Here is a 26,514-nt window from a genome sequence, read left to right as displayed (position 1 = left end):
TTCTGAAGGGAGAAATTAGTCTAGATATTTGCCTGTATTTCTGCAATTCCATTGAAGATAATAGGACAAATAACATGATCCTATATGTAGTAAAGAGATTAAAACATTGAAGTTAGAGTTTTTTGCTTTCTATTTTAAAAAACAACAAGCACATACAGTGGATCTACCATCCCTTGTAGAAATTACAAGGAATGAAAATTTTCTTTTGCCACAACAGTTGTTTTTGCTAAAAATGACACAACCTATATTAACATGCAATTATCATAGCTCCGATTCAGCATGTGTTTTAACAAGGTTTGATTTCTGTAGGAAAGTTCATTGAGGAGCAAATTATCCAGTCCCTGTTTGGAATTCCATCTGTGGGTCATTGTAAAACCTTACTGTCTGGGTGTGCTTCTCAATGTCTTAACAATGTCCACCTCAGATGAAAAAACACATTTTCTTTTCCTTGAATAGTGGTCAAATATGCAGGCTTTTCATTTTCATTTTGCTTGTCATGTCACAAACTTTGGTTTGTGAAACATTATCCATTGATTGAAATTTTGAGAGGAAAAGCTTTGCAGTCAGACCATGTTTGCTCTCCATGTAAAATGATGAGCACTCACTTGGTCAAATAGTAGGAAAAGGCGCCTTTTTCTGGCCTCAATTTGAAATAATTTCAAATCTTTGATGGACATTTTTTGTTTCCTAAAGAAATACTTACTGGTTGCTGTAGGTGAAGATGCCTCACCTTCAGTGGATGTAGTGATGGGTTTAGTATCTGTCATGGTCAGGGTCACAGGTCGCACCGCACTGTGATGGGGAGAGGGTGCCAAAACTGGAGTAAAATGGCCAGGCACTTTCCCTACTACTTGACCACTGCTGTTAGGCTACAAAACAAAACCAAAAGAATGCCTTGTGAAACATACATGTTGTGTTTAAGGAGCCTACCTATTTTAGGGATTTCCAGAATTGCCCATCACCATAGCACCTGTGTTTTTGAATGTGCTGCTCTAAATAGGCTTTGTATTTCCATGTGATATTTTCACCAGACAGGCCCCTTTTCAGATAGGTAGTACTTTTTGGATGCTTAGGTAGCAGTACTTTTTGGTAAGCAGTCTTCCGCATTCTTCCTACCTGGGTGCACATGCATCAGATTGTTTCAAAATATTTTTGCTGCTCATGCAGTGTCTGTGAACCAAAATCCCATGACAGCAGAAGTAAACTGACCAGGCACAGGCTGTAATGTATGAAGTATTAAGAGCAAACAATTGATGTAAAACCTCTGTATTCACATGCCATACCACTCTGACTTGGAGAATAACCAAGACTTGACCACAGCTGTCCACAGAGATTTCTCACACTGGAAAGCTAACTAATGATTCACAATCAGGGAATAGGGTAGAGGGTTTGGATATGATGCACTATCATGTACACATTATAACATCTAGCAAAAAGCCACCTACTAAAAACACAGAAGTGTTTAATAATGGGAACTTTGCAAGTCAAGAGTATAATAAGTAGACACTTCTTTCATAGATACAAGAGGCTGTCTGCATATGACCCTGTGGCAGGTACAGGTCATCAAGGTAATATGGTACTTTCTACATGTAGGCACATCTGAATATGGCAATGTTGACTGGTAAATATATGTTTATCCAGTGCTTAAACATACCTTAGACATTCTGCATGACTGCAAGTACTCCAAGGGTAAATAACTTGCAATAACAACTAGCACATAGTAAATGGTTTTTACAACAGCAGCTGATAACTTCTGTCTTAAACTGATTGTGTGCTCTATGAGTCACAAGTATCTTAAAAGAGTCATACAAACATGAAATACTTGGAATCTATTAATCAGAAGCATCATGTCAAATTAAGATAACCTAAAGACGTGGACTGATAAAGGACATAATTCAACTGATTCAAGGAAAGGTTAAAGGAGGTAAGCATGACTATGGTAATGAAATAATAACTGGACTGGCACAATTACCACAAGTATGTGAGAAGTATAAACACACAGAAGAGGAAGGAATTATTTGGAAAATACAGGAAATGCATACTTGGGGTAATGGAATAAAATTGAGAAGGAGGAAATTTAAAATTAATAGCACAAGAAACTTCCTGGCAGTATGATTCACTAAACTTTGCAAATGCACCCAAGGGAGAGTCTTGTTTAGGACATCTAAAGCTAAATTAGCAGAAAACACTAGAAAATACAAGTGCAAATGGAAACCAATATGGTATCCATAGGAACATAGAGCAGTTAGCTGACTAACTTCCCTCTCTAAAATCACAAGCCTTACAATGAAAAATAACAGTAAAAAAACCGCAGTAATTATGAGTGGCAAACTACCCCTCCTAATGAGAAAAAGTTGCTCTCTAGACACAACTCTTGTCAGGAAGACATGCTCACTAAGTTGGACTGGATTTTCTCTATGCTTCTAGGGAATCTGCTGCAGATGCAAGCCTCTTCTCCTGTCCTGGCAGCCCAGCTGTCCACAGAGCCTGCTGGAGGGAGTACCACCTCTCAGCTGCATCTGGTAGCTTGTAGGTAGAGTCACTGACCTGCAACCACAAGGCTGCCTCAGAAGCCTTAGGTTATGTGGTATACTAACATCACAAAAGTAGCTGAGAATCTCTTACCAAAATGATCAACTTTTATTAAAACTAAGAAAGAAGATTCTGTGAAGTGTATGGATTTAAACAGACAGTATAATCAGCTTACAAAAGCAGCTGTCTCCAAAGACAGACAAGAATAAATTAGAATAAATTAAAATAAATTTGAAGATCACAGGAGACCATGATGATTTACAGAAATGTATCTCCTTATATTGTACTGTAGTGATCCCAGCCGGGGATCCAGTGGCTCACATGGACCTCAGCTTTGTCCTTATCCATATGGCCCAAATGAGCAAACACACTCCTTGTTCCAACAAAGATTAAGAAAAAGATTATACTTATACCCCATTTTCTTCTAAACCAAATTCTTCCCTGTGTGATAACATAATGGCAGTGCAGTACATCACCCTACTCCATCCAAATAGAGGGTGAAATCCTGTGCTTTTTGACAGCCGTAGAGGATTTACCAGTGATTTCAGTACATGCAGTTTGTGATCCCCCACACCAAGTGCTTCCATTTCTTTTTCTTTTTTAATTCCCTGAATCTCCTCCTAAGTGGAATTTCTATATCTGTCTAACATGTAAAAGATAGTGCAGATGCATTACAATGACACTGAGGTCTTCTATTCACAGAAAAGAAACCTCTGAGGTAAAAAACAGTGAAAACTTGTTACTTTAGTAAGTTTAATTCTTATATTCCAAGACTTCACACTCTGCACATTAGATTTCAAATCTAATTGTAGGTAAGCACATACCTGGTGTGAAGTTTACAAATACAATTCTTCTTCAACAGTCGAGCTGTCTTTGAGATGTAAACCAAGGTCCTCCTTTTGACAAAGATTTTCATAGGAAATGGTACACTTGAAATTTGCTTTAAACTTCAGTGTTTTTCGTAAGTGTGTTACTTTTGAAAACAGAGTTTATGAATGGTACACTTATACTCTCACAAATTCTATTAGAGTGACATCTATCATAAGAAGCCTTCAAAAAACATCCATATTTGTTTTTCTTGCATGCAGTGAAGAAGAGTGGAGCAATTAACCAAACTAATATTTAAGTTATCATAACTAGTTTGCAGTTTAAGATTGGAAAAGTACTCCTAAAAAAACAGATCATGTAATTGCCCTAGAGTTATTGCTTTGGACTGTCTTCAGATTGGTGCAGATAGTGCTGCATCAGTTTATAGTCAGTTCTCACTTCAATGGTTATCTTTGGAAACACAAAATTAAAATGATAGCAGTATAAGCTCATGAACATCGGCTCTCTCAAGTGTCTCAAGTCCTCCAAGCTGCTTTAAGTTTTCAGTCCAAAAAGGGAAACCCTTTTGTCAGAAACAGCTCCTTCATAATCTTGTTGAAAACTGACAGCTAGAAAGAATTTCTGTGACCTATTCCCCTTTTGTCCTTTATAGTTATATCAAACAATATTTTAGCATGGAAACTACATATCTATTTGGACACTATCCACTTGAATTAAAAATACTTACAAATACTTACAGTACTTCATTTAACTCAAATTAATTTTTCCTTATACAAAACAAATTCAATATTCTAGTTCCAGTTTTCCTCAAGAGATTCTTACAGACAAATGCATTGCAGGTGAAGAATCAGCTGTTACCATCAAAGAGGGCATCAATATGTCTATATGATGGATTCACAGAGGCGATGCCTGAGGCATAAACCTCAAGCAAATTCCATAGAGGCAGCTGTGTTAGATAAACAAGCTGTGCATTGGAAAATTTGTGAGGAAAAGAAGTAAACATAATGAAGGTCTGGGAATGTTAGCCCTTATTTATGCAGGCATATATTTTTCTGCTCTTGGATTGAACGCTAATTTATCTTCAGATCTGCTATAATTTTGATCTTTTTTAATTCCACCATCTTGGTTTGGCACAGTTTAATTCATTTATGTGCCCAAAGGCAAAGGCAAGTTGCATTTGCTGTCACAGCTGTAACGTAACTCAGAATATGAGACTGTTGTTATCTGATGGTGTGCACTGTGCACATTTTATTTTAATCCTCAGCTCTGAAGTCTGAAGAGAAACCTCTAACCAATATGAATGTGGACTTTCTTAAAGTCAGGATTCACTGTATCTCTTTTCCCTGATAGGATTTTTGAACATATTTATAATCAGTATTCAATCAATCTCCTTTCAGACTTTTGTTCACATACATTCCTAAATAACACCATATTTAACCTTAGTTATTCAGGTACAATTCAAGACAGCGTTTTTTCATATAGTCTACTACTTTCAGTGTTACAAAAAAATATTTCTGATGCTATAATGAAATAGAGACTACTAACATCTACTGATGACCTAACCAAACACAACAAAAGTTTGAAACATCTATTAAGAAATTTACATGAACTATTTATTGCTTAAATTATAAAATATATTGGATGCTCACATATACACTTAAAAAAAATTGTAATTATACTTCTCAATTCCAAATGAAATAATCCAATTTTCCTTGAAATCTTAAGTACAAATCACCTTCAAACAAATAATTAACAAAGGCCAGAAATTATATTAATCTGTGTATGTCCTAGGTATAGCTACATATGATACTCTGCTAGGTGTTTCAGAAAGAAGTTACAAGGCTTAACTAAACATTATATTACTCCATCTAACCACTACACTTGGAGGATAACATATTTGCTTCTCAAAACCCAGGGTTTTAATAGAAATTCTGTGTTTCACAATGTTGTCATATTATAGCTAGGTGATAACCCAGTGAATGCAGTTTAGTCAAACTGGATATCATGCATTTGGAAATACCATTTCACCCATTTTCTCTCAAGAATTCTGTTTGCTTGTAAAGGTGAAATTCCAGTATTATGGTGAAAAATATTACTATAAAACCCTATAGCAGGATAGTTTTGAGAAGGCTGATTGAATTAATTTTGTTGAAGAAGGTATAGGAGATAGAGTTTTGGATATTTTGGTCCTTTGTTCCCATACCAAATATCTTACATGAAAAATTGTTTACTAGACACGCCTCTGAACCTGGAGATCATAGCTGATAAGTTCTGTTTTTGAGCCCAGGTCATTGTGCTGTACAGTGCCCACGGAGAGTGATGAATGTTTTAGAAAATTTACAACTGAAAGAAATCAGAAATATCTTCCATTTTTCTAATTTCCCTCTCTCCTTTTTGTCTAGGACACCCTAATGCTCTATCACCTCTGAAAATCGAATGGCCATGTTATTCTCCCACCAGACATAGCTGAATGGTACAGCAGTCAGTTTCACAAAATGTGTGAAACACATATCCTCAATTCATTACACATCTGGCTAATAATGATGCTTCTGAGACTCTGCTAAACATAAGGAAATGGCATTACTAGAGTACCACCAGTGTGACTGTAGAAAATGCTGTACAGCAGTTTGAACATGGTGTGCTCCGTAAAGGATTTGCTTCTCATAAATAAAGGCTGCACAGGTTTCCTTTCTCTGCTATTGAACACCAAAGTAGCAACAGGAATGCACTTTGTCTTCTTTTAGTGCCCGTTACCACTTTTCAGCGGAATGAATCTCCCTAGCTTGCCTATTAAGAATCTGAGTAACTAATTGTGACAGCATATCTTACACAGACCTCTCGAATACCACACCAGAGCTTTATGTCGTATGACATGCAGCTACCTGCATGAAAAATTAGCTTTAGAGAAATACACCTTGCTGCCAGTTCTTGGCTGACAACATCCCTAGTGTGCTTTCTATAAGAAATCAAGGTGTCGACTTTGATCTAGAAAGGCCTAAGTCTCATTCATTTGGTGAACTGATATATGAATTTTCATGTTGATGTAATGCTGCCAAAACTGAGAGCAACTGCAGAGTTTCAGCAATCCATGTTCAGACATGGATCTCATAAGACAGTCTAGAGTCCTACATCCCAAATCACAATTTTACCTGTGATAAACTTTACCTGGATAAGTTTGGGTGACAGAAGCATGGGAAAGAATTCTTTGTAGACAAATGTTCAAAATATATGTTTATATTACATAGTATTTCATGCACTCTGGAGAATTAAACTCATTCATTTAGAGCAGATTAAATACAAGATAATAATTTACAACTGCTATTAAATCTTAAAACAGGTTGTCAGTAGATAGTGTTAAGCTAGGACTCAACCTTTGCCTCCCAATTGCAATTAAAAACTGCACCTTGCCTTATTTAATCTTCAATAATTCTTAAAAATTACAAGGAAAGACTTGCTCAAGAAGCTGAAAATTATTAAACATCAACAAATAAAAGAGGTCCTAGCTATACCAAAGAAACCACATGCACACAATTTTACATGTTTTGGCTTACTCTGCTAGTATTCTCCCAAGAATCAAGAGGAAACACTTTGACCAGGCCAAAGAAGATCCCTTCAAGATCCCTTCATCAATACCAAATGACTGTAGTTATTGTATTGAAGAATTTAAGACAAAGCATCTGCCTAGCATCCCTGAAGAACGTTTCTTTCATTGAACAAAACGTTCAATATCCCAATCCACTACAGGAGGAAAATAAGTGGCCTCATCAGCTTCCGGAAACAAATATTCTCAAGCACTACAGATATTTCTGTCTTCAGACAAAGATAAAAGCAATGAAAAGACAAAGCTGCAAACTAACCCACTCTGCAATAAAGTATGTTTTATCAGACACAGGAATTTTAGGCAAATATGCAGTCATATATACTGAAAATATGCAGCAGCTCACTCAGCCTGTAGTGAATAACACATGTAAGCCATTTTCTGTAAGAAGAAAACAGTCCAATACTTAACTCACATCAACTTCAGTTAGTTTTACCCTATCATGAAAACAGCATATTTCATCATAAATATCACAACATTTGAGCTAAGGTTACAGAAAAACTGTGCCCTTCATAATAACATACTCAAAAAGCTTGGAAGATTGTTTGCTTCTGTTTATTTGGTTCAGTCAGAAAAAAAGATAATTCTTACTGATATCAGGATGTTCCTCAGCAGGATTCACCTCAACTGTTTGCTTTACTGCATTTCTTTATCACACTTGCGGATCCTTTTTCTGAGATTCGCTACACCTTCATCAGGAAATTATTCCATTTAACTCAACTGTGAACTATGTTTGGAGGTTTTGGTTTTGATTTTAGCCACACAAGTGATGTTGTGCTTGACTGTTTTTTCAGGCTTATTGGATATCTTATTTTGATACTGTATATAATTCCTACACTCCTGAGTAATAATGGATTTCATGTGTGTGTGTATTTGTGTGCGTGTGTGCATCTGTACTTGTGCACACAGATACAGAGGAGGTGATATTTTCTAAGATTAAAAGATTCACCCATCTGGAATCATTCTAAAAGGAAATACATGCTGGAAATTTGTGGTAGCTTTGAAAACCTCACTCTACGTGGATAAACCCCATAGGAGGATTAGACACATATCGATTGATTAGTTTTTGATGAAACTTGCATTGAATAATCAGTAGCAGTCAGGGACACCTGTACCCCATCATAATACAGATCCATCCTCACACATAAAATCTCAACCAGTAACATGAGTACCTAGCTAAGAAGGAAAGCATTGAAATAAATATACTAGAAAGGGCTTAGCAGAAATTCTAAATCAGTGGAAAGTACAACAGTTCTCAAAACCCTGGGAACTTACCAGACTACTAGCTTGAGACAAGTCCAGCTCTATATCTAACAATATCTATTTCTGTTCAGTACATTTGTTTGTTTATTCTCCATATTGGGCAGGGGATGAAAAGCAGATATTCATGAAACTGGCAGCAACAGCTCCCTTTTGTTTAGGATCATCCATTGTTGAACCATTTTTCACTGCAGCCAAAGGGCCTGTTTGAACTTCCTGACTGTTCATCACACATAATTTGGACTATTTAACATTATGTCAAGAAAATTGCTCAGTGCTTCCCATAATGGGAACCTATGAGATCTCTATATCCTTGAACTAATTTTACTTAAAGTATTCCATTGAATAGCATGACTGTCTCCCTATAATCAGTGCAGCAGTAATGTAATTAATCTCAAAATTGCTGTGGGGAGTACAAGGCATCTCAGTTGCTTGTTGTAACAGTCTAAATTAGTGTATTACTGAAAGATGTTCAGGAGGAACAGTTCATTTTAGGTAAATGCTGTCAGGGTATCCATCCTTTCTATTTCTCCAGCTAAATTAAAACTATCATCATAGTTCTCCTTTTGAAATCCAAATGAGTATGTTTTGAGGTGGGAAAGTATAATTAAATTTAATGTGGTATTCCTACAGATGCAGTTTTGAATTTTATAATAATTAAATTTGTTTGAATAAAAATTCATGTTTTATTTAGAAAAGAATAAATGGTTTGGCTCAAAGCACCCTATTGTATCAGAACAATTCCCTTTTGTCACTGAAACTTCACAGACAGTTGCTTCTTCTTTTCCTAAGCAAAAAATTTATCCTGCTGTTTTACTTTTCATACAGCCAAACTTTAACTATTTTATTTAGTGATATTTTGACTAGGCATTCAACTGCTCAAATTTACAGCAAATCTAAGAGATGAACTTCAAAGAATTAAATTTTTAAAATATCTCACTGATAATAGTGATTAATGATAATAAATTATGGTAAATATATGATGCAGATGACTGAAACTGAATATTTTCTGTCATTTACCCTATCTCCTCTTGTCAGGAACTAAACCAAATCTCAAATGAAATGAAAAATATTACCCTATAAAAGGTTATGAAAAGTTATGAAAGTAGTAAACTTGGGCTAGTTAAATCTGTTATTCCCTATGGAATATACAAAAATATGAAGTCTTCTCAGTTTGCTACTACTCTGTAAAAAATCATCAGACTAAAATTTAATCTTTTAAGGTCAAAAGATTATTTTTTCAACCAGAGGTAAGGGAAAAGAGTTGGGAAAAAAGTTGAAAGCATAACTCCTGCTCAATTAATATACTCTCCAATGTTAAAATCATAAGACAGCACATTATTCAACTGAAAGAAAGTCAGATACTTCATTTAGATGTCGTTTTTTTCGGTAATGATCCGAAGTAGGATGTGGAACAATCCAGAGAGATTATCACCTAATCTGCTCTTTTAACATATATAAGAAATCAAAATGTAAGTAAAACAAGCACTGAATAATTAAAGAAATGCATAACAGTAAGAGCCTGATTTAATTTGCATAATTTTTCCCTTAATAGTGCCTAATTAAGACATCAGTTTAAAAAAAAAAATCCAACAGAACTCTGAGATTTTCCACACTGAATTAAAGCTAAGGACTTTTAATGGGTGTCTAAATTAGACTTTGTTATTCATGGAAATTTTACACAAATTAAAATCAGGTCCTGCATGCAACATTCCCAGCTGAGTCTCAGAAAAAATGCTATACAGGATTGAAAGAATTTTAATCCATGTGCAGATAGCAATTTGTATTCTGAAGTCAACATACACTGCGTGCAGTTTTTTGTTTAATTTGCAGTAATACTGTAACAAGCAAAACCCACATAGTCAGAATTTCTCTCTTCAAAGTAAATTTTGATTTTATGGGCCCACCTTTTTTTCCTTTTTTTTTTCGTTAATTAAATATATAGGAAGTCACGCAACTGGGACCAGGAAATTAGCCCTTGGGGACGATAGCCACCATGAACAGTCTTCACAGTCCAAAGGGTACATATCTGTTTTTCAACTGAGAAATTTTGATTCAGTCTCAAGTTCCAATGCTGCTATTACCAAAATGAATGCTGCAAGGCCTGTCATTATTGGTGAAAAAAAACCAACCTTAGCCCAAAACCAAAATACTGTCATAGCAACCCCTTCATCCCTGCTAAGAAAGTCCATCCAAAGGAACCTAACTCTTAGTAGAAAGAAAACCTGTCTCCAGTTTTCATACCGAAGGCTCTTGCAAAAAAACATGCTAAAGCACTAGCAACACGGCCCCACAAGAGCCTTTCAGGAAAGGCATCAAAAAAACAAACAGTCTTAGCAGCAAAGATTACATTACACTGACATTGGACATACTCCAGGTATTGACAGACCAAGTCTCAACTGCAGTTTATCCTGTAGTGCAAATCACATGGTAACTGTGCGTGCTGATGCTATCATGGAAAGCAGTTTTGCACACAGACCTTCACAAATGACTTTACTAATGAAAAACATGTCAATTTCCAATAGCAGACACAACTTTGAACCCGTGCAGTTGCCAGGAATGCATCTGCTACAGCATGTTCTCTAGAAAGGGAAGAAAAAAGAATTTGTATGTCTCACTATGCAAAGAAATATCAGTGCCTGCAAAGAAATATCAGTGCCTATAAGTGTTGTGCTCACTATGCAAAGAAATATCAGCGCCTATGGAACAGGGCAAGTACTAACTTGCAAGAGTTTACTTTCATTGCCAGGCTATAAATATACCCGTATGTCCACACGGGTACTTGGACATGGGTATGTACCATCACGCTCCTTGTAGTGGAGCTTTGCCTCTGGTGGCCCAGCCTGCAGGAGGGGTGCAGGACCAGGACCTGCCCTGTTGCTGCTGGCAGGGCTTTCAGTAGAGTATTTTTCTTACACTTGACAGAGGAAAACAAGTAAATATGATTAACCTGCACCCTCTATTCAATCATGATGAACAGGATAAGTTCTATCACTTATATAGCAGCTCCAGACTTCTCTAACACCAGAACTGGCTAGGCACCAGTCTAGATGCCTTGGAAGACACATATTCCTCACAGAACTGGTTTTGGAGTTATTGACATAATTTTACAGTACCTGGCTGGTCTGCGGGCTGGACGGGTCGTAAGAAGGTACATAGTTCTTCAGAGTATCCTGAGGATTCAGGTGGGGAGGATATCTGATCGTTGGATGAGAGAAGTAGCTAGATGGGGCAGGAGGGAGAATAGCTTGTGCTGGAAATGGCAGTGGTGAAGGTGGAGGTGGAGTTCTAGTTGAGATGACTGGAGAAGATAAAATAAAATTAAAATTACTTCGCATCTTGTTTCTTCTAAAATTCTTCACCTCTGTGTTACAGCAAAAAAAATAAAAAGTCAGTTATAAATCAATGTATTGAACTCCTGCTTAATGGCATTTTTACAGAAAAACTTAATGCCTTCCCATTATCTCAGGAAATGAAAAGTGCAACTGTTTCAAATTCATAAATAGTGCATCTTGTTTTGGTTTTGTGGGTTATGCCATCATAGTTTTTTCTTTTTATTTTTTTAAACAGGAGTCATTCTCCAGCATAAAGGTTCTTCCAATTACACAATTTTCCCACCTGGAGCCCAAAGAAATCAAATCAAATACTAAATAAAGCCCCCACTTTTATTTACAGCACTCCAACACTGAGGAAAATCACCAAGAAACGATGATTCCTTGCTGCATTGCAATCTATCCTCCTCATTTGGGGACAGGACACTATCTACTCATGAATATTGCCACAAATATTTGCTGACCTTTATGAAAATGTTAATGAACGTTCAACTTCTTCAGTACCTGAGAATCCAATCGACCCAATAAAATTGTCTTTGACTAATAAAAAATTATCTACACTACCCATTTTTATTATTATCATTCTCTTTATTTCCAGCCCCTACAAAAATAAAATTTTCTACCTAAAGATTGCGTGTAGTGACTAAACTAACCATGTTTTCACAGTGCAAGGAAGGTACAGCTTGTCCTTCTGGTGCCCACTTGTCAGTCTGGAAGTGTGGAACTTTGTTATATCACACTGCAGAAGAGCACACTTTCCACCCTTACTACACACCTAGAGAGCACACACTTGGTGTATTAAAACAAGAGGTACTTAGTTCAATGGAAATGGAGAAGAGACAGGGAGTTTCCATTTTCATTAGTGGAAAATACAAAATCAGGTCTTTAAAAGCAAGGATGTTTATACACTGTTCAATGGTTCTCTACTGTATCAGCACAAGCACATGAACACTGCTCTTCTGGACCACCTTTCATATCTCTGGGTTTCTTCAGCTTAATTTTTAAAGGACTTCCTATATTTTTGGGCATTGCTCATCGGCGTAATAGAACAGGCTACAAAGATTAAAATGGGGTTTCCCAGCAAGTAAATAATTCACCAATCACAAGATAGGTTATGATTGTCACTCAAGTATGTATATTATAAAACTATACTCTGAATTTAATATAAAGATATACTCATAAGTGATTTTGGGTATTTTTTTTTGGTTGGCTGGGGTTTTTTGGGGGGTTTTTGGGTTCGTTTGGGTTTTTTTAGGAGGTTCATTTTACTGGCAGTTCCACCAAGTTCAGTTTAAACAAAATACTAGTTACTCCTCTGGCATGTCAGAGCTATGAAAAACAAACACAAATAAAGTGAAATCTGTCCCTTCCATTTCACCCATCATCTCTATATGCTTGAGTATCTGCTGGTAGTGGAAACCTCAGAGTGACCAGAATGAGTCCAGGACCATTGTAATAAAAATAAGTGGATGTTAAGGGGAAAATAGTCCTTATTGATGAGTTTAAAGGGAGCCACTTGAAATCATGGAGGAAAAATAAAACAGAAACTTCTCAAAGCAAAACTGCATGAGAAGAAAAAAACCAAAGTTTTTTTCTTTCTCAACCAAAGAAAAAAACCCAAAGTTTTCAAATCTGTTTTACTCTAGTCACTCAATTCTGCTTAAGAAATTAAAACTTTTATATGTAGTTTATGTCAAGGAGACATGATGAGATGTTGAAGAGACACTTCTGAGGATTGTGTTCTCATCTGAAAACCAGGGTCAGTCTCACCTATAAAATTAAACAGACCATGATGCTGGAATTACCCTGTCATTACTGACAAACTCTCAAGACAACATGCATTCTGTCACATTTCACATATCTCATCCTTACTTCAAGTGAATTTTTACTTCAAGTGGATTTACTAATGATTTCAGAAAACAGGTGTTGGAAAATACTTAATCAGGACTTTTTAGACTCAGCATTCAAAAGAAGCACTGGTACTTATTTCATTGTGTCACATAGTGAACATGGTTGTGACTTCTCTTGTGTATTAAATCCTGCCATTCTGGTATTTAAATACAATATAGTCATAGCAACAATAATAAAAAAGGGATTTAGGTGAGAGGATGAAATAAAGGGAGGATTTTTCCTCTGTCAGTTTCTTTATGCATTGTACAGTTTATTTTATTCACTGGTTAATCCTAAATCCTTTTTAGTGACTTCCAGCAGTCAGATTACCTGAACAGCTAAATGAACACCCTTGTAAGGATATCCCAACCTTTTCCATTTTTATTTTCACCAGTATTCTAAATTGGATTAGGTCTCTAAGAAAGTCTGCAAAAATGCATCACAATCTGATTATAGCAAAGGAGAACAGAGCAAATGAACAGGGAGGTTTTTATTTCCTCCTACATAACCCTCACCACTGTGTGCAACTCCTGGGATTCCTGGGTGGTGATGCTGGGGAAAAGTGCTCAGTCTTGATGAAGAATCTTGGGGAGAAGTAGGACTAAACAAAGGCTTTTCAGGTTTCTTCATTGTAGGAGAAGACATATCTACAATAAAAAAACAAAATAACAATAACATTAGCTTAGAAGCCTGCCTAGGACACATCATTTTATAGACTGAAAATACTTCTTTCTCTTTTTCTTGCACAAATATGGTATGATAATCCAAATCCCATATGGTGAATAAACTAATTTTAAATTACTGCTTTCAAAATTGAGAATTAAAAATAATGTTCTAACAGGTCCTTGTCTTGCAAAACAGACACTACATTTCTTTCATACCATACAAGTCAAACAGTGAAGAAATGGATGTCTTTACAACCTTCCCAGACACCCCTCAGCTCCCTAGTACATCACCAAATCTTCTGTTCCTTCAACAGCCACTTAATTTTTATTGCATTTCTCAATGCAACACCTACACTCAGGTGTGTAGGGCAATTGCCATACACATGCCAGTTTATGGTATTTATTATTTTATTACTTCAAAACGTATCCCTTACTCTTCCCAAAACTATAATGAAACAATGTAACTTCCCTAAGAACAAGGGATACTTTAACTATTCTCATATTTTCCATGTCTCAAGGATGGTCTTGTCACTTCTTCCTTTGAGTTTCCCAATCAATAAAAGCATTTCTTTAGAGCTCACTATATGAAGATAACAGACTGATAGGGACAAATGTATGATTTCTACCAAGCTTACTGAAGTTCCCCAGAGCAAAAGTACTGGATTTTTTCGGAAAGTTTACATTAATTGATCAATATTTGTTGGACTTTGCACCAAATTATTTCAAATATAATTACCATATTTTTATAGAACAAACATTAATATTATAACTGGTTCCATTTCAAATCAATGGAATTTCAAAACAATTACTTCTGCTTTCAACTCATGTTCAAAGCAGAGGTAATTCCTTAAGCACTTTACTGGACAGGGGCCACACTGCAGCTGCCTTTCTTACATGGACCATGTTATTTTTAAAATTATTTTGACCCTTTTAATATTGGCATACTCTATTACTCTATTCTGCTAAGACAGGCCTGCAAAATCTGAATGCCTTCCTGAGACATAAATGGATCAATGTTTTCTGAACTGAGCTTAGAGCAGGACACATGAAACTGAGTCCACTTCTTTACCCTGTCCTATCCTGCTGTCAAGCCCTGCACAGGCACTGCCACTAGACACAGAGCAGACTCTGCCTGTGACCCTCCACCGTCCCCTGCAAGTCCCACGCTCCACTTTGATCCTGACTACTACGTCTGATGAGTGCCTGAATACCCTGAAAAGTTCATCTCTTCAACAGTGCTGCAGAAAAACGATTTATTTGTTTTTAAGTTTCAGGAGGGGATTCCAATCCTTATTACTTTGAGAATGAAAATAAAACAGACTTTTGGAAAAAATAATCTGAAATACAGATGAAAAGCAGAAAGATGTCAAAAGCACTCAGACAAAGTCATTTTAAGGTCAAAATTAATCAGACACAGTGTCCTGTCCTGCTGAGAATGTTCTTCAAATGTTAAAATTCTCAGTGCTGTTCCAAATCACTGTTATTTGTATTCTCATATTACTTTGGAGATACAGCACCCAAACAGGTTGCATGTTATACATTCTAAAGCATCACATCAAAGTAAAAAGGGCTTATGCAAATAAAAAAAGTTAGAACATCTCATCTTCCAACAAGGTAAACCAGCCTACGTAGGAGGGCAGAAGAGCTGCTGTGAAAGATAGCATATGTAGCCTGTTATCAGCAGCTTGCACAAATGGTGCTCCAGATGTATAGCTGCTCAAGACAGCCCAAGGCAACAATTTTGATCAATTCTAATGTGATAAAATGCTGCAGGGAAAGTGCAGAAACATGTTTACATCAGCCTTTAATTAAACTGTTGTTCACTTCCAAAGAACCTTAGGAAACACTGATGAGACTTGAGTTTTGGCAATTTCCTCATCAAAGCAAAGACCCTCTTCCTCTGTCTAAAGCAGCTTGCCATCCAGGCAGTTCCTGGATGAGTGTCATTTTGACACAGCACTTGGTAAGCCACCTGTAAGGAGAACTCAGCTGGAACCAAATAGTGACCCAGGGCAAGTTTAAACATCCACCTGCCCATTTCTGGACACCTGACCTACTTTCTTGATCACCACCACAGCACAGCAGTTTCTCTTTCTTGCTTATGAGGGATGCTTATGAGAAGAGCTAGAAGATTCCATAAACAAATAATAAATATCTTTCAATCTTTTAATTCTATAAATCTTCTTCTTAGTATATTTTCTACTGCTTGGTTTCACAAACCTTTTTTTACAAGGTACACTCTTGCAAACAACAATCTGTAAAGATTTATTTACAACTCAGTAGTGTAGCATCACCTCCAGAGAAAGTAAGATAAACCCATATTCAGCTTACAGTATTTATCACTGTCATGAAGGACAAAAAACCATGGAGTCCATAGCACCACTGTCAAGCTATAAGAGGCATCCTTCCATGCTACAGTTTTAAATGAACTGCTCTTTCTCAGAGGCAGTACTTGGAATGATTTCTGGTTGCAGGATACACTACACACATCACAGGCAGCTTGACCTCAGTCTTCACCTCATCCAATAGGTACTCTTGTGTGAAGCACATGAAAATTTCAGTAAAATTTTGAATTCACTTTGGATGTCTGTATAATGACAAAAATCTCACTATGGTCAGGGGAATTTGTTTGGCTTTACACCTGTACATGTGAAGAAGGCGCAGAGCCACTTTGCACAGGCAAAGCCAGCATCACCATTTTTTCTGATAGCTCAATATGATTTCCTTTAACATTGTGTATTTCTCAACTGTGCATTTTAATAAGGCACCTAATACTGAATACTGACAGCTGAGTGACTTTAAACCACAACCACCTCTCCCTTATTGAAAAAAAGGCTTTGTTATATCTGCCCCAAAGATTTGGCACTAGGACTGGATTAAAACTAAACAGCATGAATATAAAAACATTTTAATTCATTTATCTTCTCCACAAAAGGAAGAAAAGGAGTGGGGACATATTTTTATACAGATATGAGAATAAATATGAAAGAAAGAGAAATGTGCCTGAACAGCTTGGTGTCTGAGATACTTGATGTTTGTAACAAAGAGTGGCTTAGAGTTCCTGTTCTATACCAGACAGAAACCAGTCTGTGCAACTAGCTCATCCCTTTTACAAATCTGTACCCTAATCCTTGACTTTTTGGTGTCTCATTCCACTTCACTGTAAGTGTTATCTTGGACCAGAGATAAGGCCTCCTAAAAATTTATTTATTTCCATGAAAAATTCTGGTAATTGAGGTTCTCCAGAATGAAAAATCAACAAAATAAAACAGAACAAACAAATCATGGTCAGTTCCATGCTATGGATTTCTGAGGTAAATTTTAACAATTCTCAAGGTGAAGGCTTTTGTACTCACTTTTGTGAGAAACAACAGGGTCATGGAGCTGCATGCATACTGCTTAGCAGCTGAGAGTGTTCTGAACTTTAGGACCAGTGTCAAAGTGGGGAAGGGCTGTTCACTTCACATTCAAAAGACTGATCTGTTTTACCTCACATTTTAAAAACTGATCTCAGTTTTACTTTTACTTCTGCATCAAGTGTGGCAAACCATTTTACATATGAAAACTTTACACTAGATTAGAATTTTTCAGTGTATGATAACCTCCCATTTTCAAATCAGCCTACTTAGTGCCAATGTTATTTTCACAGACACACGTCTGATATTACAAAATCCAGTCTACCAGACTGTGACACCTGTTTTCCCATCAGGAGCCATGCCCAAGGCTAATCAAATGCTCTGTTGTGCTATTATGCCATTTCACAACAGATAAACCATTTCAGTGTATCATCTTTTGAGATTTGTATTTAAAACCTAAAAAGAGAAACTAGACTAGAATTTCTAGCCATTTTCAGTATTGTAAGCTGTCAAGAAAAATACTAAAACAATACTGTAATTCAGAAAAACTACAGCAAAATGAGTCAATTAATTGCAATAGCAACTGAATTATTTCTTTTTTCATTAGTCATATAATTAATTACACTATTTTATTTTGCTTTGCTCTCTAAGTATTAATATACATAAGAGAAGAAAGTGATACAAGAACTTCCAGACAACTGAAACACAACAGTCAGAACCCTTTAGATGGAGCAGACATGTCATTCTTCTCCTCCTTAACTACGTGAACTTGCCGAATGCTGTACTCCATTCCCAAAAGTAACATTCTGTGGGCTATGTTTACCTTGAAGATTTTCTTTACCTCAGCAGAAAGTGGTTTGGGCAAGAGACAGAAGGGTTTTACCTACCTGCCCTTACACCTTCCAGCATACAGGGGGAAGGTGGATATAGGGAGGCAGGGTGGAAAACCCGGACAAATACCTGTATGAATGAATGTAGGACACTCTTTGCTGGTGTTTCTGACTGTATAAAATTGGACAACTGAAATTTTCCATTGCATTACTGACTATCCTACTTTTTATGGACAGAAAGTAAAACTCAGTACAGTTCCTGTTAAAATTCTATGCACTAGCTTTTCGGAAGTATAATCTAGTGCATGGACATTTAAACTAAAGTAATTGGGAAACCTGCATACACATTTCCCCAAATTTTTTTTTCAATTTTAACAGAACACTATTTATAAAATGGGGGATGACCAAAGCTATGATGGTAGATCAAATTAATATTGAATATGTGAACACCAAAACTTTCCCCATCCCAAAATAATTTTAAAAAATGTTCACCTATGGGACAGGCATACAGACCTAATCCCATAACTGTTATTTGACAAGATCATATTACATGTAGGTAATTAACTGCCATAATGAAGACATGTATGTCTGTGTAAACTTACAGCTATTCCCACCAAGATAAGGCTGAAACTATGGTACACTGTCCTGTAAAGGCTGTGGGCAGCAATTCTTCATTCTCATCTATAAACACACCTCACCACTTCTCACCAGGAAGTAACAGTAAAACACCAAGGGGAGGTTTATAATCAGCATGACTATGTTACTATAACTGCACTGTTTCCAAGAGAAGAAACATAGCTTTTTTTCCCATGCATTGACCTTCTAGATAAAGCTGCCCAGCTTTCCTCACCTTTCCTCATCCTCATCTCATACCAGAAACACTGTCCTGCTGTGAGACACCCAAGCTGCAGGTGCCGTCATGGAGATCACTGGGATCTGGGATGCTGCTGTTGGAAGGAGGTGAGAATATCTCCATCCCCTTCACAGTGACCCACAGTGACCAGCTGCACCTCTGCAGCCTCTCCTGTCTCACATCTTCCTACAACTGCAGACTCAGTTTATCCAGCCACTTCTGTATCAACACAGCGTGTCAGATGTTGTATGGGAAGTACTTGGGACTAACACAGAGCTCAGTGGGGGGCTACCTCTTAAACATAGAGTAGGCACAGAAGTAATGGGGCTGACTTTGGAAATAGAGATAAAAGGCATCAGACCAAAAATACTGTGTTGCTAGAGCAAATGTCTAGATCACTAAAAAAGCCACTGCCATAAAAAAAAAACCCTTAAGCAACTTCAGTGTATTTCAGGTACTTGAGTACTTTTTTGTTTATCTTTACACTTCAGAAATAGAGTGAGCCATTTCATCTTCTATGAATCACTGTAAAGAGGCGTGATTCATGTACACAGCTGTGATAGAAGAGCATTTTGGAAGAATGAGAAAAATGTACCAAAAAAGTTATAAAGACTTTGGAGTAGTATTAGTCATTTATTAAGTTATCCTACAGAAAGTCATCCAGACTTCAAGGAAAAATGTACAGCTGTAACATTTCCTTAAGACTGAGACTTTGGCCAGGAAAGGACCATGGCCAGAAAATAAAATCAATACTGTAATCATAACTGCCAAAGTCACAAAAGTATTTCCAGTTTCTAATGCAATAAGATTAAATGGCTAATTGAGATAAAATAATGTGATGGAATTTGTTGATTTAGAAGCATTCAGATTATGAAATCTTTTTATTACTCTTATCTAATGGTCTCTAATGGTAACAGTTAGGAATATTTTAAGAGTTGTGCCACATTAATTGTTGATCCATCTGGAGAATGTTTTTAAAAATCATTAAGTCAAACTGAAATATACTACTTTGGTCAAGTTTGATACAGATTGTTTGAAAGTAGTAAAAAAGTACCTTTTCAAATATATCTATGTATAAACGCAGAAACACAGAATCTGTGAATGAAGAGGGGTGCCCAAAAAATGACAATACCTCTTCTTTCCATAAATGAAGACATTCTGCACCACATGTTAAATTATGCAGACTAACACATACCCTTCAAGTTCTAAAAAGAAGTGATCCGTTTCAAAATACTAAATCTCTTATTCAGCAAAATTGGAATAAGAAAATTACACATAATAGCTCCTGGGACAAATCTTACATTAAGAAATTCATTGTATCACTCATTTCAATCAAAAGATGTCTACCATCCAGATAACAGGATGTTGCCATGATACAAAATTCATCACGGGATAATGGCCACGAATACAAGAAAAATTCTTTTTTCACTAACATGTTTCATTGATCAATATGGAGACCTTAAGTGTATTCACCTCACTAATCACACATAGAAAACATTAAGTAATAGGTCTTTCCACAATATATTTGTCAAAACAAAAGACAAAGAATGTGTAATGAGATTTTTTTACAGCAACTTTATTGAGCAAATAACAGTAATTTCCAGGAACTCAAAAAAAAATCAAACCTTTTTTGTATGCTTCCTATTGCATCTCCAATTATATTTGTCCTTCTGTTTATATTTCTAAACACTCTTCATTCAGTTGGAAACTTAAGTGTTCATGGGTTGAAGGAAAAGTCAGGTCTCTGCTCTGCCCAAAAGAAAAACTTCCTCATCCGTTATTCTGAATACTTGGAGATATTTATGAACAATTGTAAATTTGTCTAAATCAATTTTAAATACAGAAAACCAGATATAATCTTTGTTGTTTTGTTTTTTGAAGACAGCATAAACTTGTCATTCTCAATAATGCAGTATGTCAATTTTCTTGATGTACGAGCAACTTACTCATTCTAAGGTAACATTTTTGCCATCCTGTTCATAGTATGTTTTTCTTTCTCTGTATTTTCATTAAATAAGTATTTGGGAGATCCTTCACCTATTTTTCTATACATAGTGCCTTTCAAGCTTTAAGTGTTTTTCATCTTTATAAAAATAACTTTTTACTTATTCCAGGTACCAGCAGCTTGTCTTGCAAAATTGTCACTATAGAAAACAAAAGCAAACCAATTCCCTATTGATCTTGGATTTGTTTAAACTATCCCAACATTTGACATTATTTTTAAGAAGCAGACAAAGTTCATGCACTGAATTCTGCCAACATCTTTTTTCTCAATGAGGAAAAACAAGGAGGACTCAAATAGGGTCTTCAAGTAACTCTTCCTTGTAAGGCTGTTGTTTGTTACCATGATGCCATTTTCAGAGGCACAGCTGCCAACAGGCTCACAGAAGCCATGGCTAAGAGTTTACTCTGGAAATACACTTTGAAAAGTTAGTCTTGGTGAAACATATCTCTTATTTTACAAATGTGAAGTTATGAAAATTTACCAAGTGGTAGTATTTGATTACAGTGCTGAAAATAATCCTATCATACTAGTCAAAACCGCATAAAATTATTATATTATATAGAGATTATAAATTATTGTATTATATAGAGATACAGAGATACAAAATGTATGTGTATGCATGTGTATACATTGTTTAAAAAGTATTTTGAAATAAAAATATACAAAGGTAGAAGCAACAAGCTACTAATAAGACAGAAATTGCTTTCAAATATACTTTGACATGGAAGGATTTTGAGAATTCAGTCTAAGTCAAAAACACAGAATGGCATTTAACAGATATTGATCAAGGTAAACCTTTGCAAACTGAATTGATCTGTTAGATGGAGAGTGTGTTTCTAAAGTATTAGCCCTCAGAAGGAGCACCAGGAGCTGGAAAAAATCCTTTACCCTGTCCAACACAGGATACCAAAAAGCCAAGGTGCTCTGTTACTGTTCTCAACTCCTGGACTACATTAGCTACTTCCTCTTTTAGTTCCCTCACTTCAGAAATAAGAACATCCATCCTTGACAGTTGATGAGAAGAAGATCCAAGAAAGAAACAGTGATCATGAAGGACCCCAGTGGGGAAGGAGTTTCCAGTGGATGGGGAGAAAGAAAAAGGGGACAAGTGTCCGGAAGAGGAGTATCCAACAAAGGGTGTCGGGACCTGAGAAGTGGAGGGTCCAACAGAGGCTGGCCAAGCAACAGGTGAAGGCGGTCCAGCTGTTTCAGTTTTAATGGAATGATGGCATCTTGGCTCTTGACTGTTGGTAGAGGTGGGTGAGGTGTAAGAGAATGAACATGATGAAGAAACTGTAAAATTAAAATTCAGTTCATTGTATATTGATAATCAGTATTTCCAGACACCTGACTACTATGGAAATCCACATGAATCTCTCCACTTTTGTAATGAACAGTGTGTATTGATGACAACTGTTATATTTATTTCCAATGTACACAATGTTGTAACATTATAACAGTAAAACAGATCTCAAGGACAAATACAGAAATTGTCTGAAATTATGTTAATGAACTTTCTTAAGCCAGCTTTCAAAAAGGAGGCCATAGATGCGAACACTGTCCTTCTCTTTTCCGATATTTCTGTTTCCTTACAAGTTAAGAAAAAAAGCATCTAATTTACTTGCCAGTAAGTAAATCAAGATGTTCACCAACAGTTATTAGCCTATTAATCCTAAAGATCCTTTAGCCACTGCACTAGTCACTAGAGACATTTTAAATTTTTAGTAACTTCCTCTTCCATATTTTGTGAGGGAATTTCTTTTTTTTTTTACTGCATAAAATTTCTAAATTGCTCAAAAACTCATCAACTTTACTCAGGCAGAAACTTACATCTATCTCACAAAATCTTACTAGTGCAGGAACTTAAAATTTTGTTTGATATGAAAACATAGTGAAGAATTCAGTAACAGCAACCTGGAGAAAGGAAGACTGGGAGAGATCTACAGTAAATTAGTTATTAGACATAGAGGTATTTCTAATTGATGGAGATTTAAGACATGATCCAGACATTATTGAAGTTATTCAGGCATCCAGTTGGAAGAAACAAGCCACAAGAGAGAAAAAATAACTTGTACAATATCTGAGAGAAGACACAGCAATTGAAATCCCAATTGTCATGTTAGGGCTCAACTTCTAAATAATGCAGCATTCTCAGAGATGACTTTTCCCTTTTTTGGGCTGTAGGATTTTTGGAGGACAGTTAGTTACTTGAAAGGCTAATGGTAAAAGTCTTGGGAGAAATCTCTGCAGTTATAAAACTGCCTATTTGCACTACCAGAAAACCTCAAACCTGTTTAAAAAAATCACACAAATAGAAGCATATTTTTAGCATTTCAAAATAGCAAAAAATAATGGCAAAAACTACAGAATCTTCCCACATTGACTGGATGTCTCCAAAATAAAAAACAACACTGTCATTCCACAGTATTTTTTTAATCTGTTTTTGAAACAGTTACACATACTCTTGTGGTTACATATATTTTTAAAATAGTCAAAAACTATTTTGCAAGCCAGTGGAGCAAATCTCCAGGACAGTATCATGGCTTAATAAGATTTTCTTTTTTTCTATAAGGATCAAAGATCAAACTTCAATAAATAAAAATATTTTAAAACTTAATTTTCATGTTAATTTGGGTTAATTAGAGAAGGCTAATACTTTTATATCAGATTGGTAACATAACTCTTTGTGGATTTTTTTCTTACCAAGTGTATGCCATCTATAAAGTTACTATTTTTAGGGTACGCTTGCTTATTTCTGCCCAGAGTTACAACTTCAAAGAGACAGCTCCCCCAAAACAGACTATAAAGCACAACATCTGGAAATCTTATCAAAACATTTTTGGAAGTACTATGACAGGAAGACAGTTAACAGCAAAAGGACAGTCTGGAGTTTTACAACTGAAAGCAGAGTCTGGTATGAGCAATATTTACTGTAACTAGGCTAGATTTCTTTTTCTTACATCCACAAATGCTACATCCTGGCAACACCACAAGTACTCCTATATTCATGTCCCTGAACCTCACGATGCATGCCTGCACAGAGAAGTTATAAAACCTATCATGAATACAACAAAATCACTCCTCTCCTAAACTCTTCTTACGTACTAAACTATGATTTTTTTTCAAAGCAATGAAAGGTTAATCTAACCCATTTCACCCTACTGCAAAATTTTCCTCTGTCCTATTTTTAATTTCAGTATATTTCTGTGTTGCCCATTAATTCTGTCTCATTCTCTCTATCAAAACTGTTAGAATGCCCCTCAGACACCTAGGAAAATCCTAAATATTTTATTCAAATGTGTTTCAGATGTTATTGTTTTATTGCAACTATCCTGTTCCAAACTACCACTTATGACATTTCTGTTACTTTAGAAATATTTAAATAAACATGTGAAAAGCCTTAATGATAAAAGAGTGTTTCAAATTTATGTCATTTCAGTTTCTATGAAAATACTTTACATTTAGATACGGTAATGAAGAAACTAAACCTATTTCATTTCAGAAGTTAAAAATCTCTTTCTGTCAAGTCCAAAACTGAGACAATGAAACTGAAATTAACAATGGCATATTTTAGTATCAACACTATTCCTGATGTTGTCTCTCTTAGAAAAGTTAAAATTGCATTTGTGTGGTAGAGAAGCTATTTACCCATAAACATGATATCCAGAGACATATTTATTCGTGGGTACTGTGAAACGATTTGCATTTTTGGTGATGATGACCTGTGGATATTGCCTGAAGAAGCAATCTGATGTGGCCACATGATCATTCCTTCTTGACACTGGATAAACACAAATGTGATCCCAAAAGTCCTATTTCTTTTTCATTTATCTTAACCTCATATAGCACACAGATTTACATAGATAAAAGGGAAATAGCACAAGTGAGATCTCTGGCATAGAAATCACCTCCAAAATTTACTTATATTATCTTTGTGTTTGCAGGCATATGGAAGCAGAAAATATATTTTCATAAATACAATATCATGATACAACATCTGTGTCTGAAAGGAGCTTTTAAACAGATACATATAAGTAATTGAATCATCATAGACTATCCAGAGCTGGAAAGGACCAAGAAAGGATCACCATAGTCCTACTCCTGGCTCTGCACAGGGCAGCCCCGAGAACCATATGTGTGTGAGGACTGTCCAAATGCTTCTTGAACTCTGTTCAAGAATGGAATCTCTGTTCAAGATTAGAGCTATGTCCACTTCCCTGAGGAGCCTGTTCCAACCACCCTTTGTGTGAAGAGCCTTCTCCTAATATTTAACCTAATCTGTCATTACTTTGGGTCATACCACTGGTCACCAGAGAGATTAAATCAGTGCCATGAAGATGATACCAAGCATCTAACAAACTAGCAGCAGAACAAATATGCCAGGAGCTGCCCCACACTACTTCCCACTGAGCCTGGGCACCTAGGGTAGGGATTGCTTATCAGTTACTACTTATGGTGTTTCTGCAGCAGCAAATAATCTCAGAAAGTGATCAGAGGCAAACATAACTTTTTTGGGGCAAAAGACTTCTATTTCCCCCAGTACAATGTTTTTTGCACTGGACAGTGCTGTATCTGTGCCTCTGCAGCAATGGAAGAACATCTTAAGGATGGAAAAAAGAAAGTCCATAATAGTGACTTGAAGGCTATCTCTCTGACAGGAATCTGGTAAAATTTAACTAAGCTCATTAGTGCTGGAGGACAGGACATTCAGGGAGGGATGCAAACTCCAGGAAGCAAAACACCCTGATTTAAGTCTATCATTTATCTTCCTCATATTGGAGTTCCCTGTTTTATGGAACATATTAAAAGCTATTTCACTCCAGAAGTCTAGCTACCTAATAACACAGAAATTAAGTAAAGGTTCATTGAAAATACACTCAAGCAATTTAAATCATAACATTGTTCACTACTGGTAACTGTAACATGAAGTTCATACAAACATAAACAAATCCAGTGTTCATGGAAAATAATTCTTTGCAAGCAGAATGATTCAAAATCTAAAATGCAGTTGAGATACTTAAGAACTATAAAGATCACCTGAGAAAGGCTCTGTCAGCAGGACTTGCACTCAGGAGTCTATTTGGCAGAGCACTTCCCAGAAGCCCCTACAGCTCACTCAGCAGGACAAAACTACATTTCACAAATGGGGATACATGTCTTCCCTACAACTATAAAAAATAATTTATCTAGAAAGTAAAAAAATAATTTGAGGTATGGTCCTGTCTTTCATGAAGAATTTTAATAAAGTTTCATGGCAAAACAAGTAGCATTCACAGAGAAAAATATTTTGCATAAGGAGGAAGATTCTGGATGGCAGATCTGCTATTTATACTGTTCTTAAATTAGATTATGCAAAACCACAGGC

General features: G+C 36.1%; 1 protein-coding gene across 5 annotated transcripts in view; it reads right to left on the bottom strand.

Moving 5' to 3' along the window:
* Positions 1–26,514, bottom strand: part of NFIB (nuclear factor I B) — a 166,100-nt gene that overhangs the window by 24,489 nt on the left and 115,097 nt on the right. For 2 of the 5 annotated variants that reach the window (XM_066568723.1, XM_066568720.1), the window contains exons 7-9: positions 13,956–14,087; positions 11,335–11,519; positions 704–869 (exon numbers count right to left, since the gene is read on the bottom strand). In XM_066568723.1, coding sequence (XP_066424820.1) covers positions 704–869; positions 11,335–11,519; positions 13,956–14,087 — 483 coding nt within the window. The remainder of the gene's footprint in view (positions 1–703; positions 870–11,334; positions 11,520–13,955; positions 14,088–26,514) is intronic. The other 3 variants (XM_066568724.1, XM_066568721.1, XM_066568722.1) reach the window with 2 other exon arrangements.

The sequence above is a fragment of the Molothrus aeneus genome, chromosome Z, assembly GCF_037042795.1.
Source record: "Molothrus aeneus isolate 106 chromosome Z, BPBGC_Maene_1.0, whole genome shotgun sequence".
NCBI lineage: Eukaryota > Metazoa > Chordata > Aves > Passeriformes > Icteridae > Molothrus > Molothrus aeneus.
The sequence above is the reverse complement of the archived record's forward strand: the minus strand, read 5'-3'. Positions and strand labels throughout refer to the sequence as shown.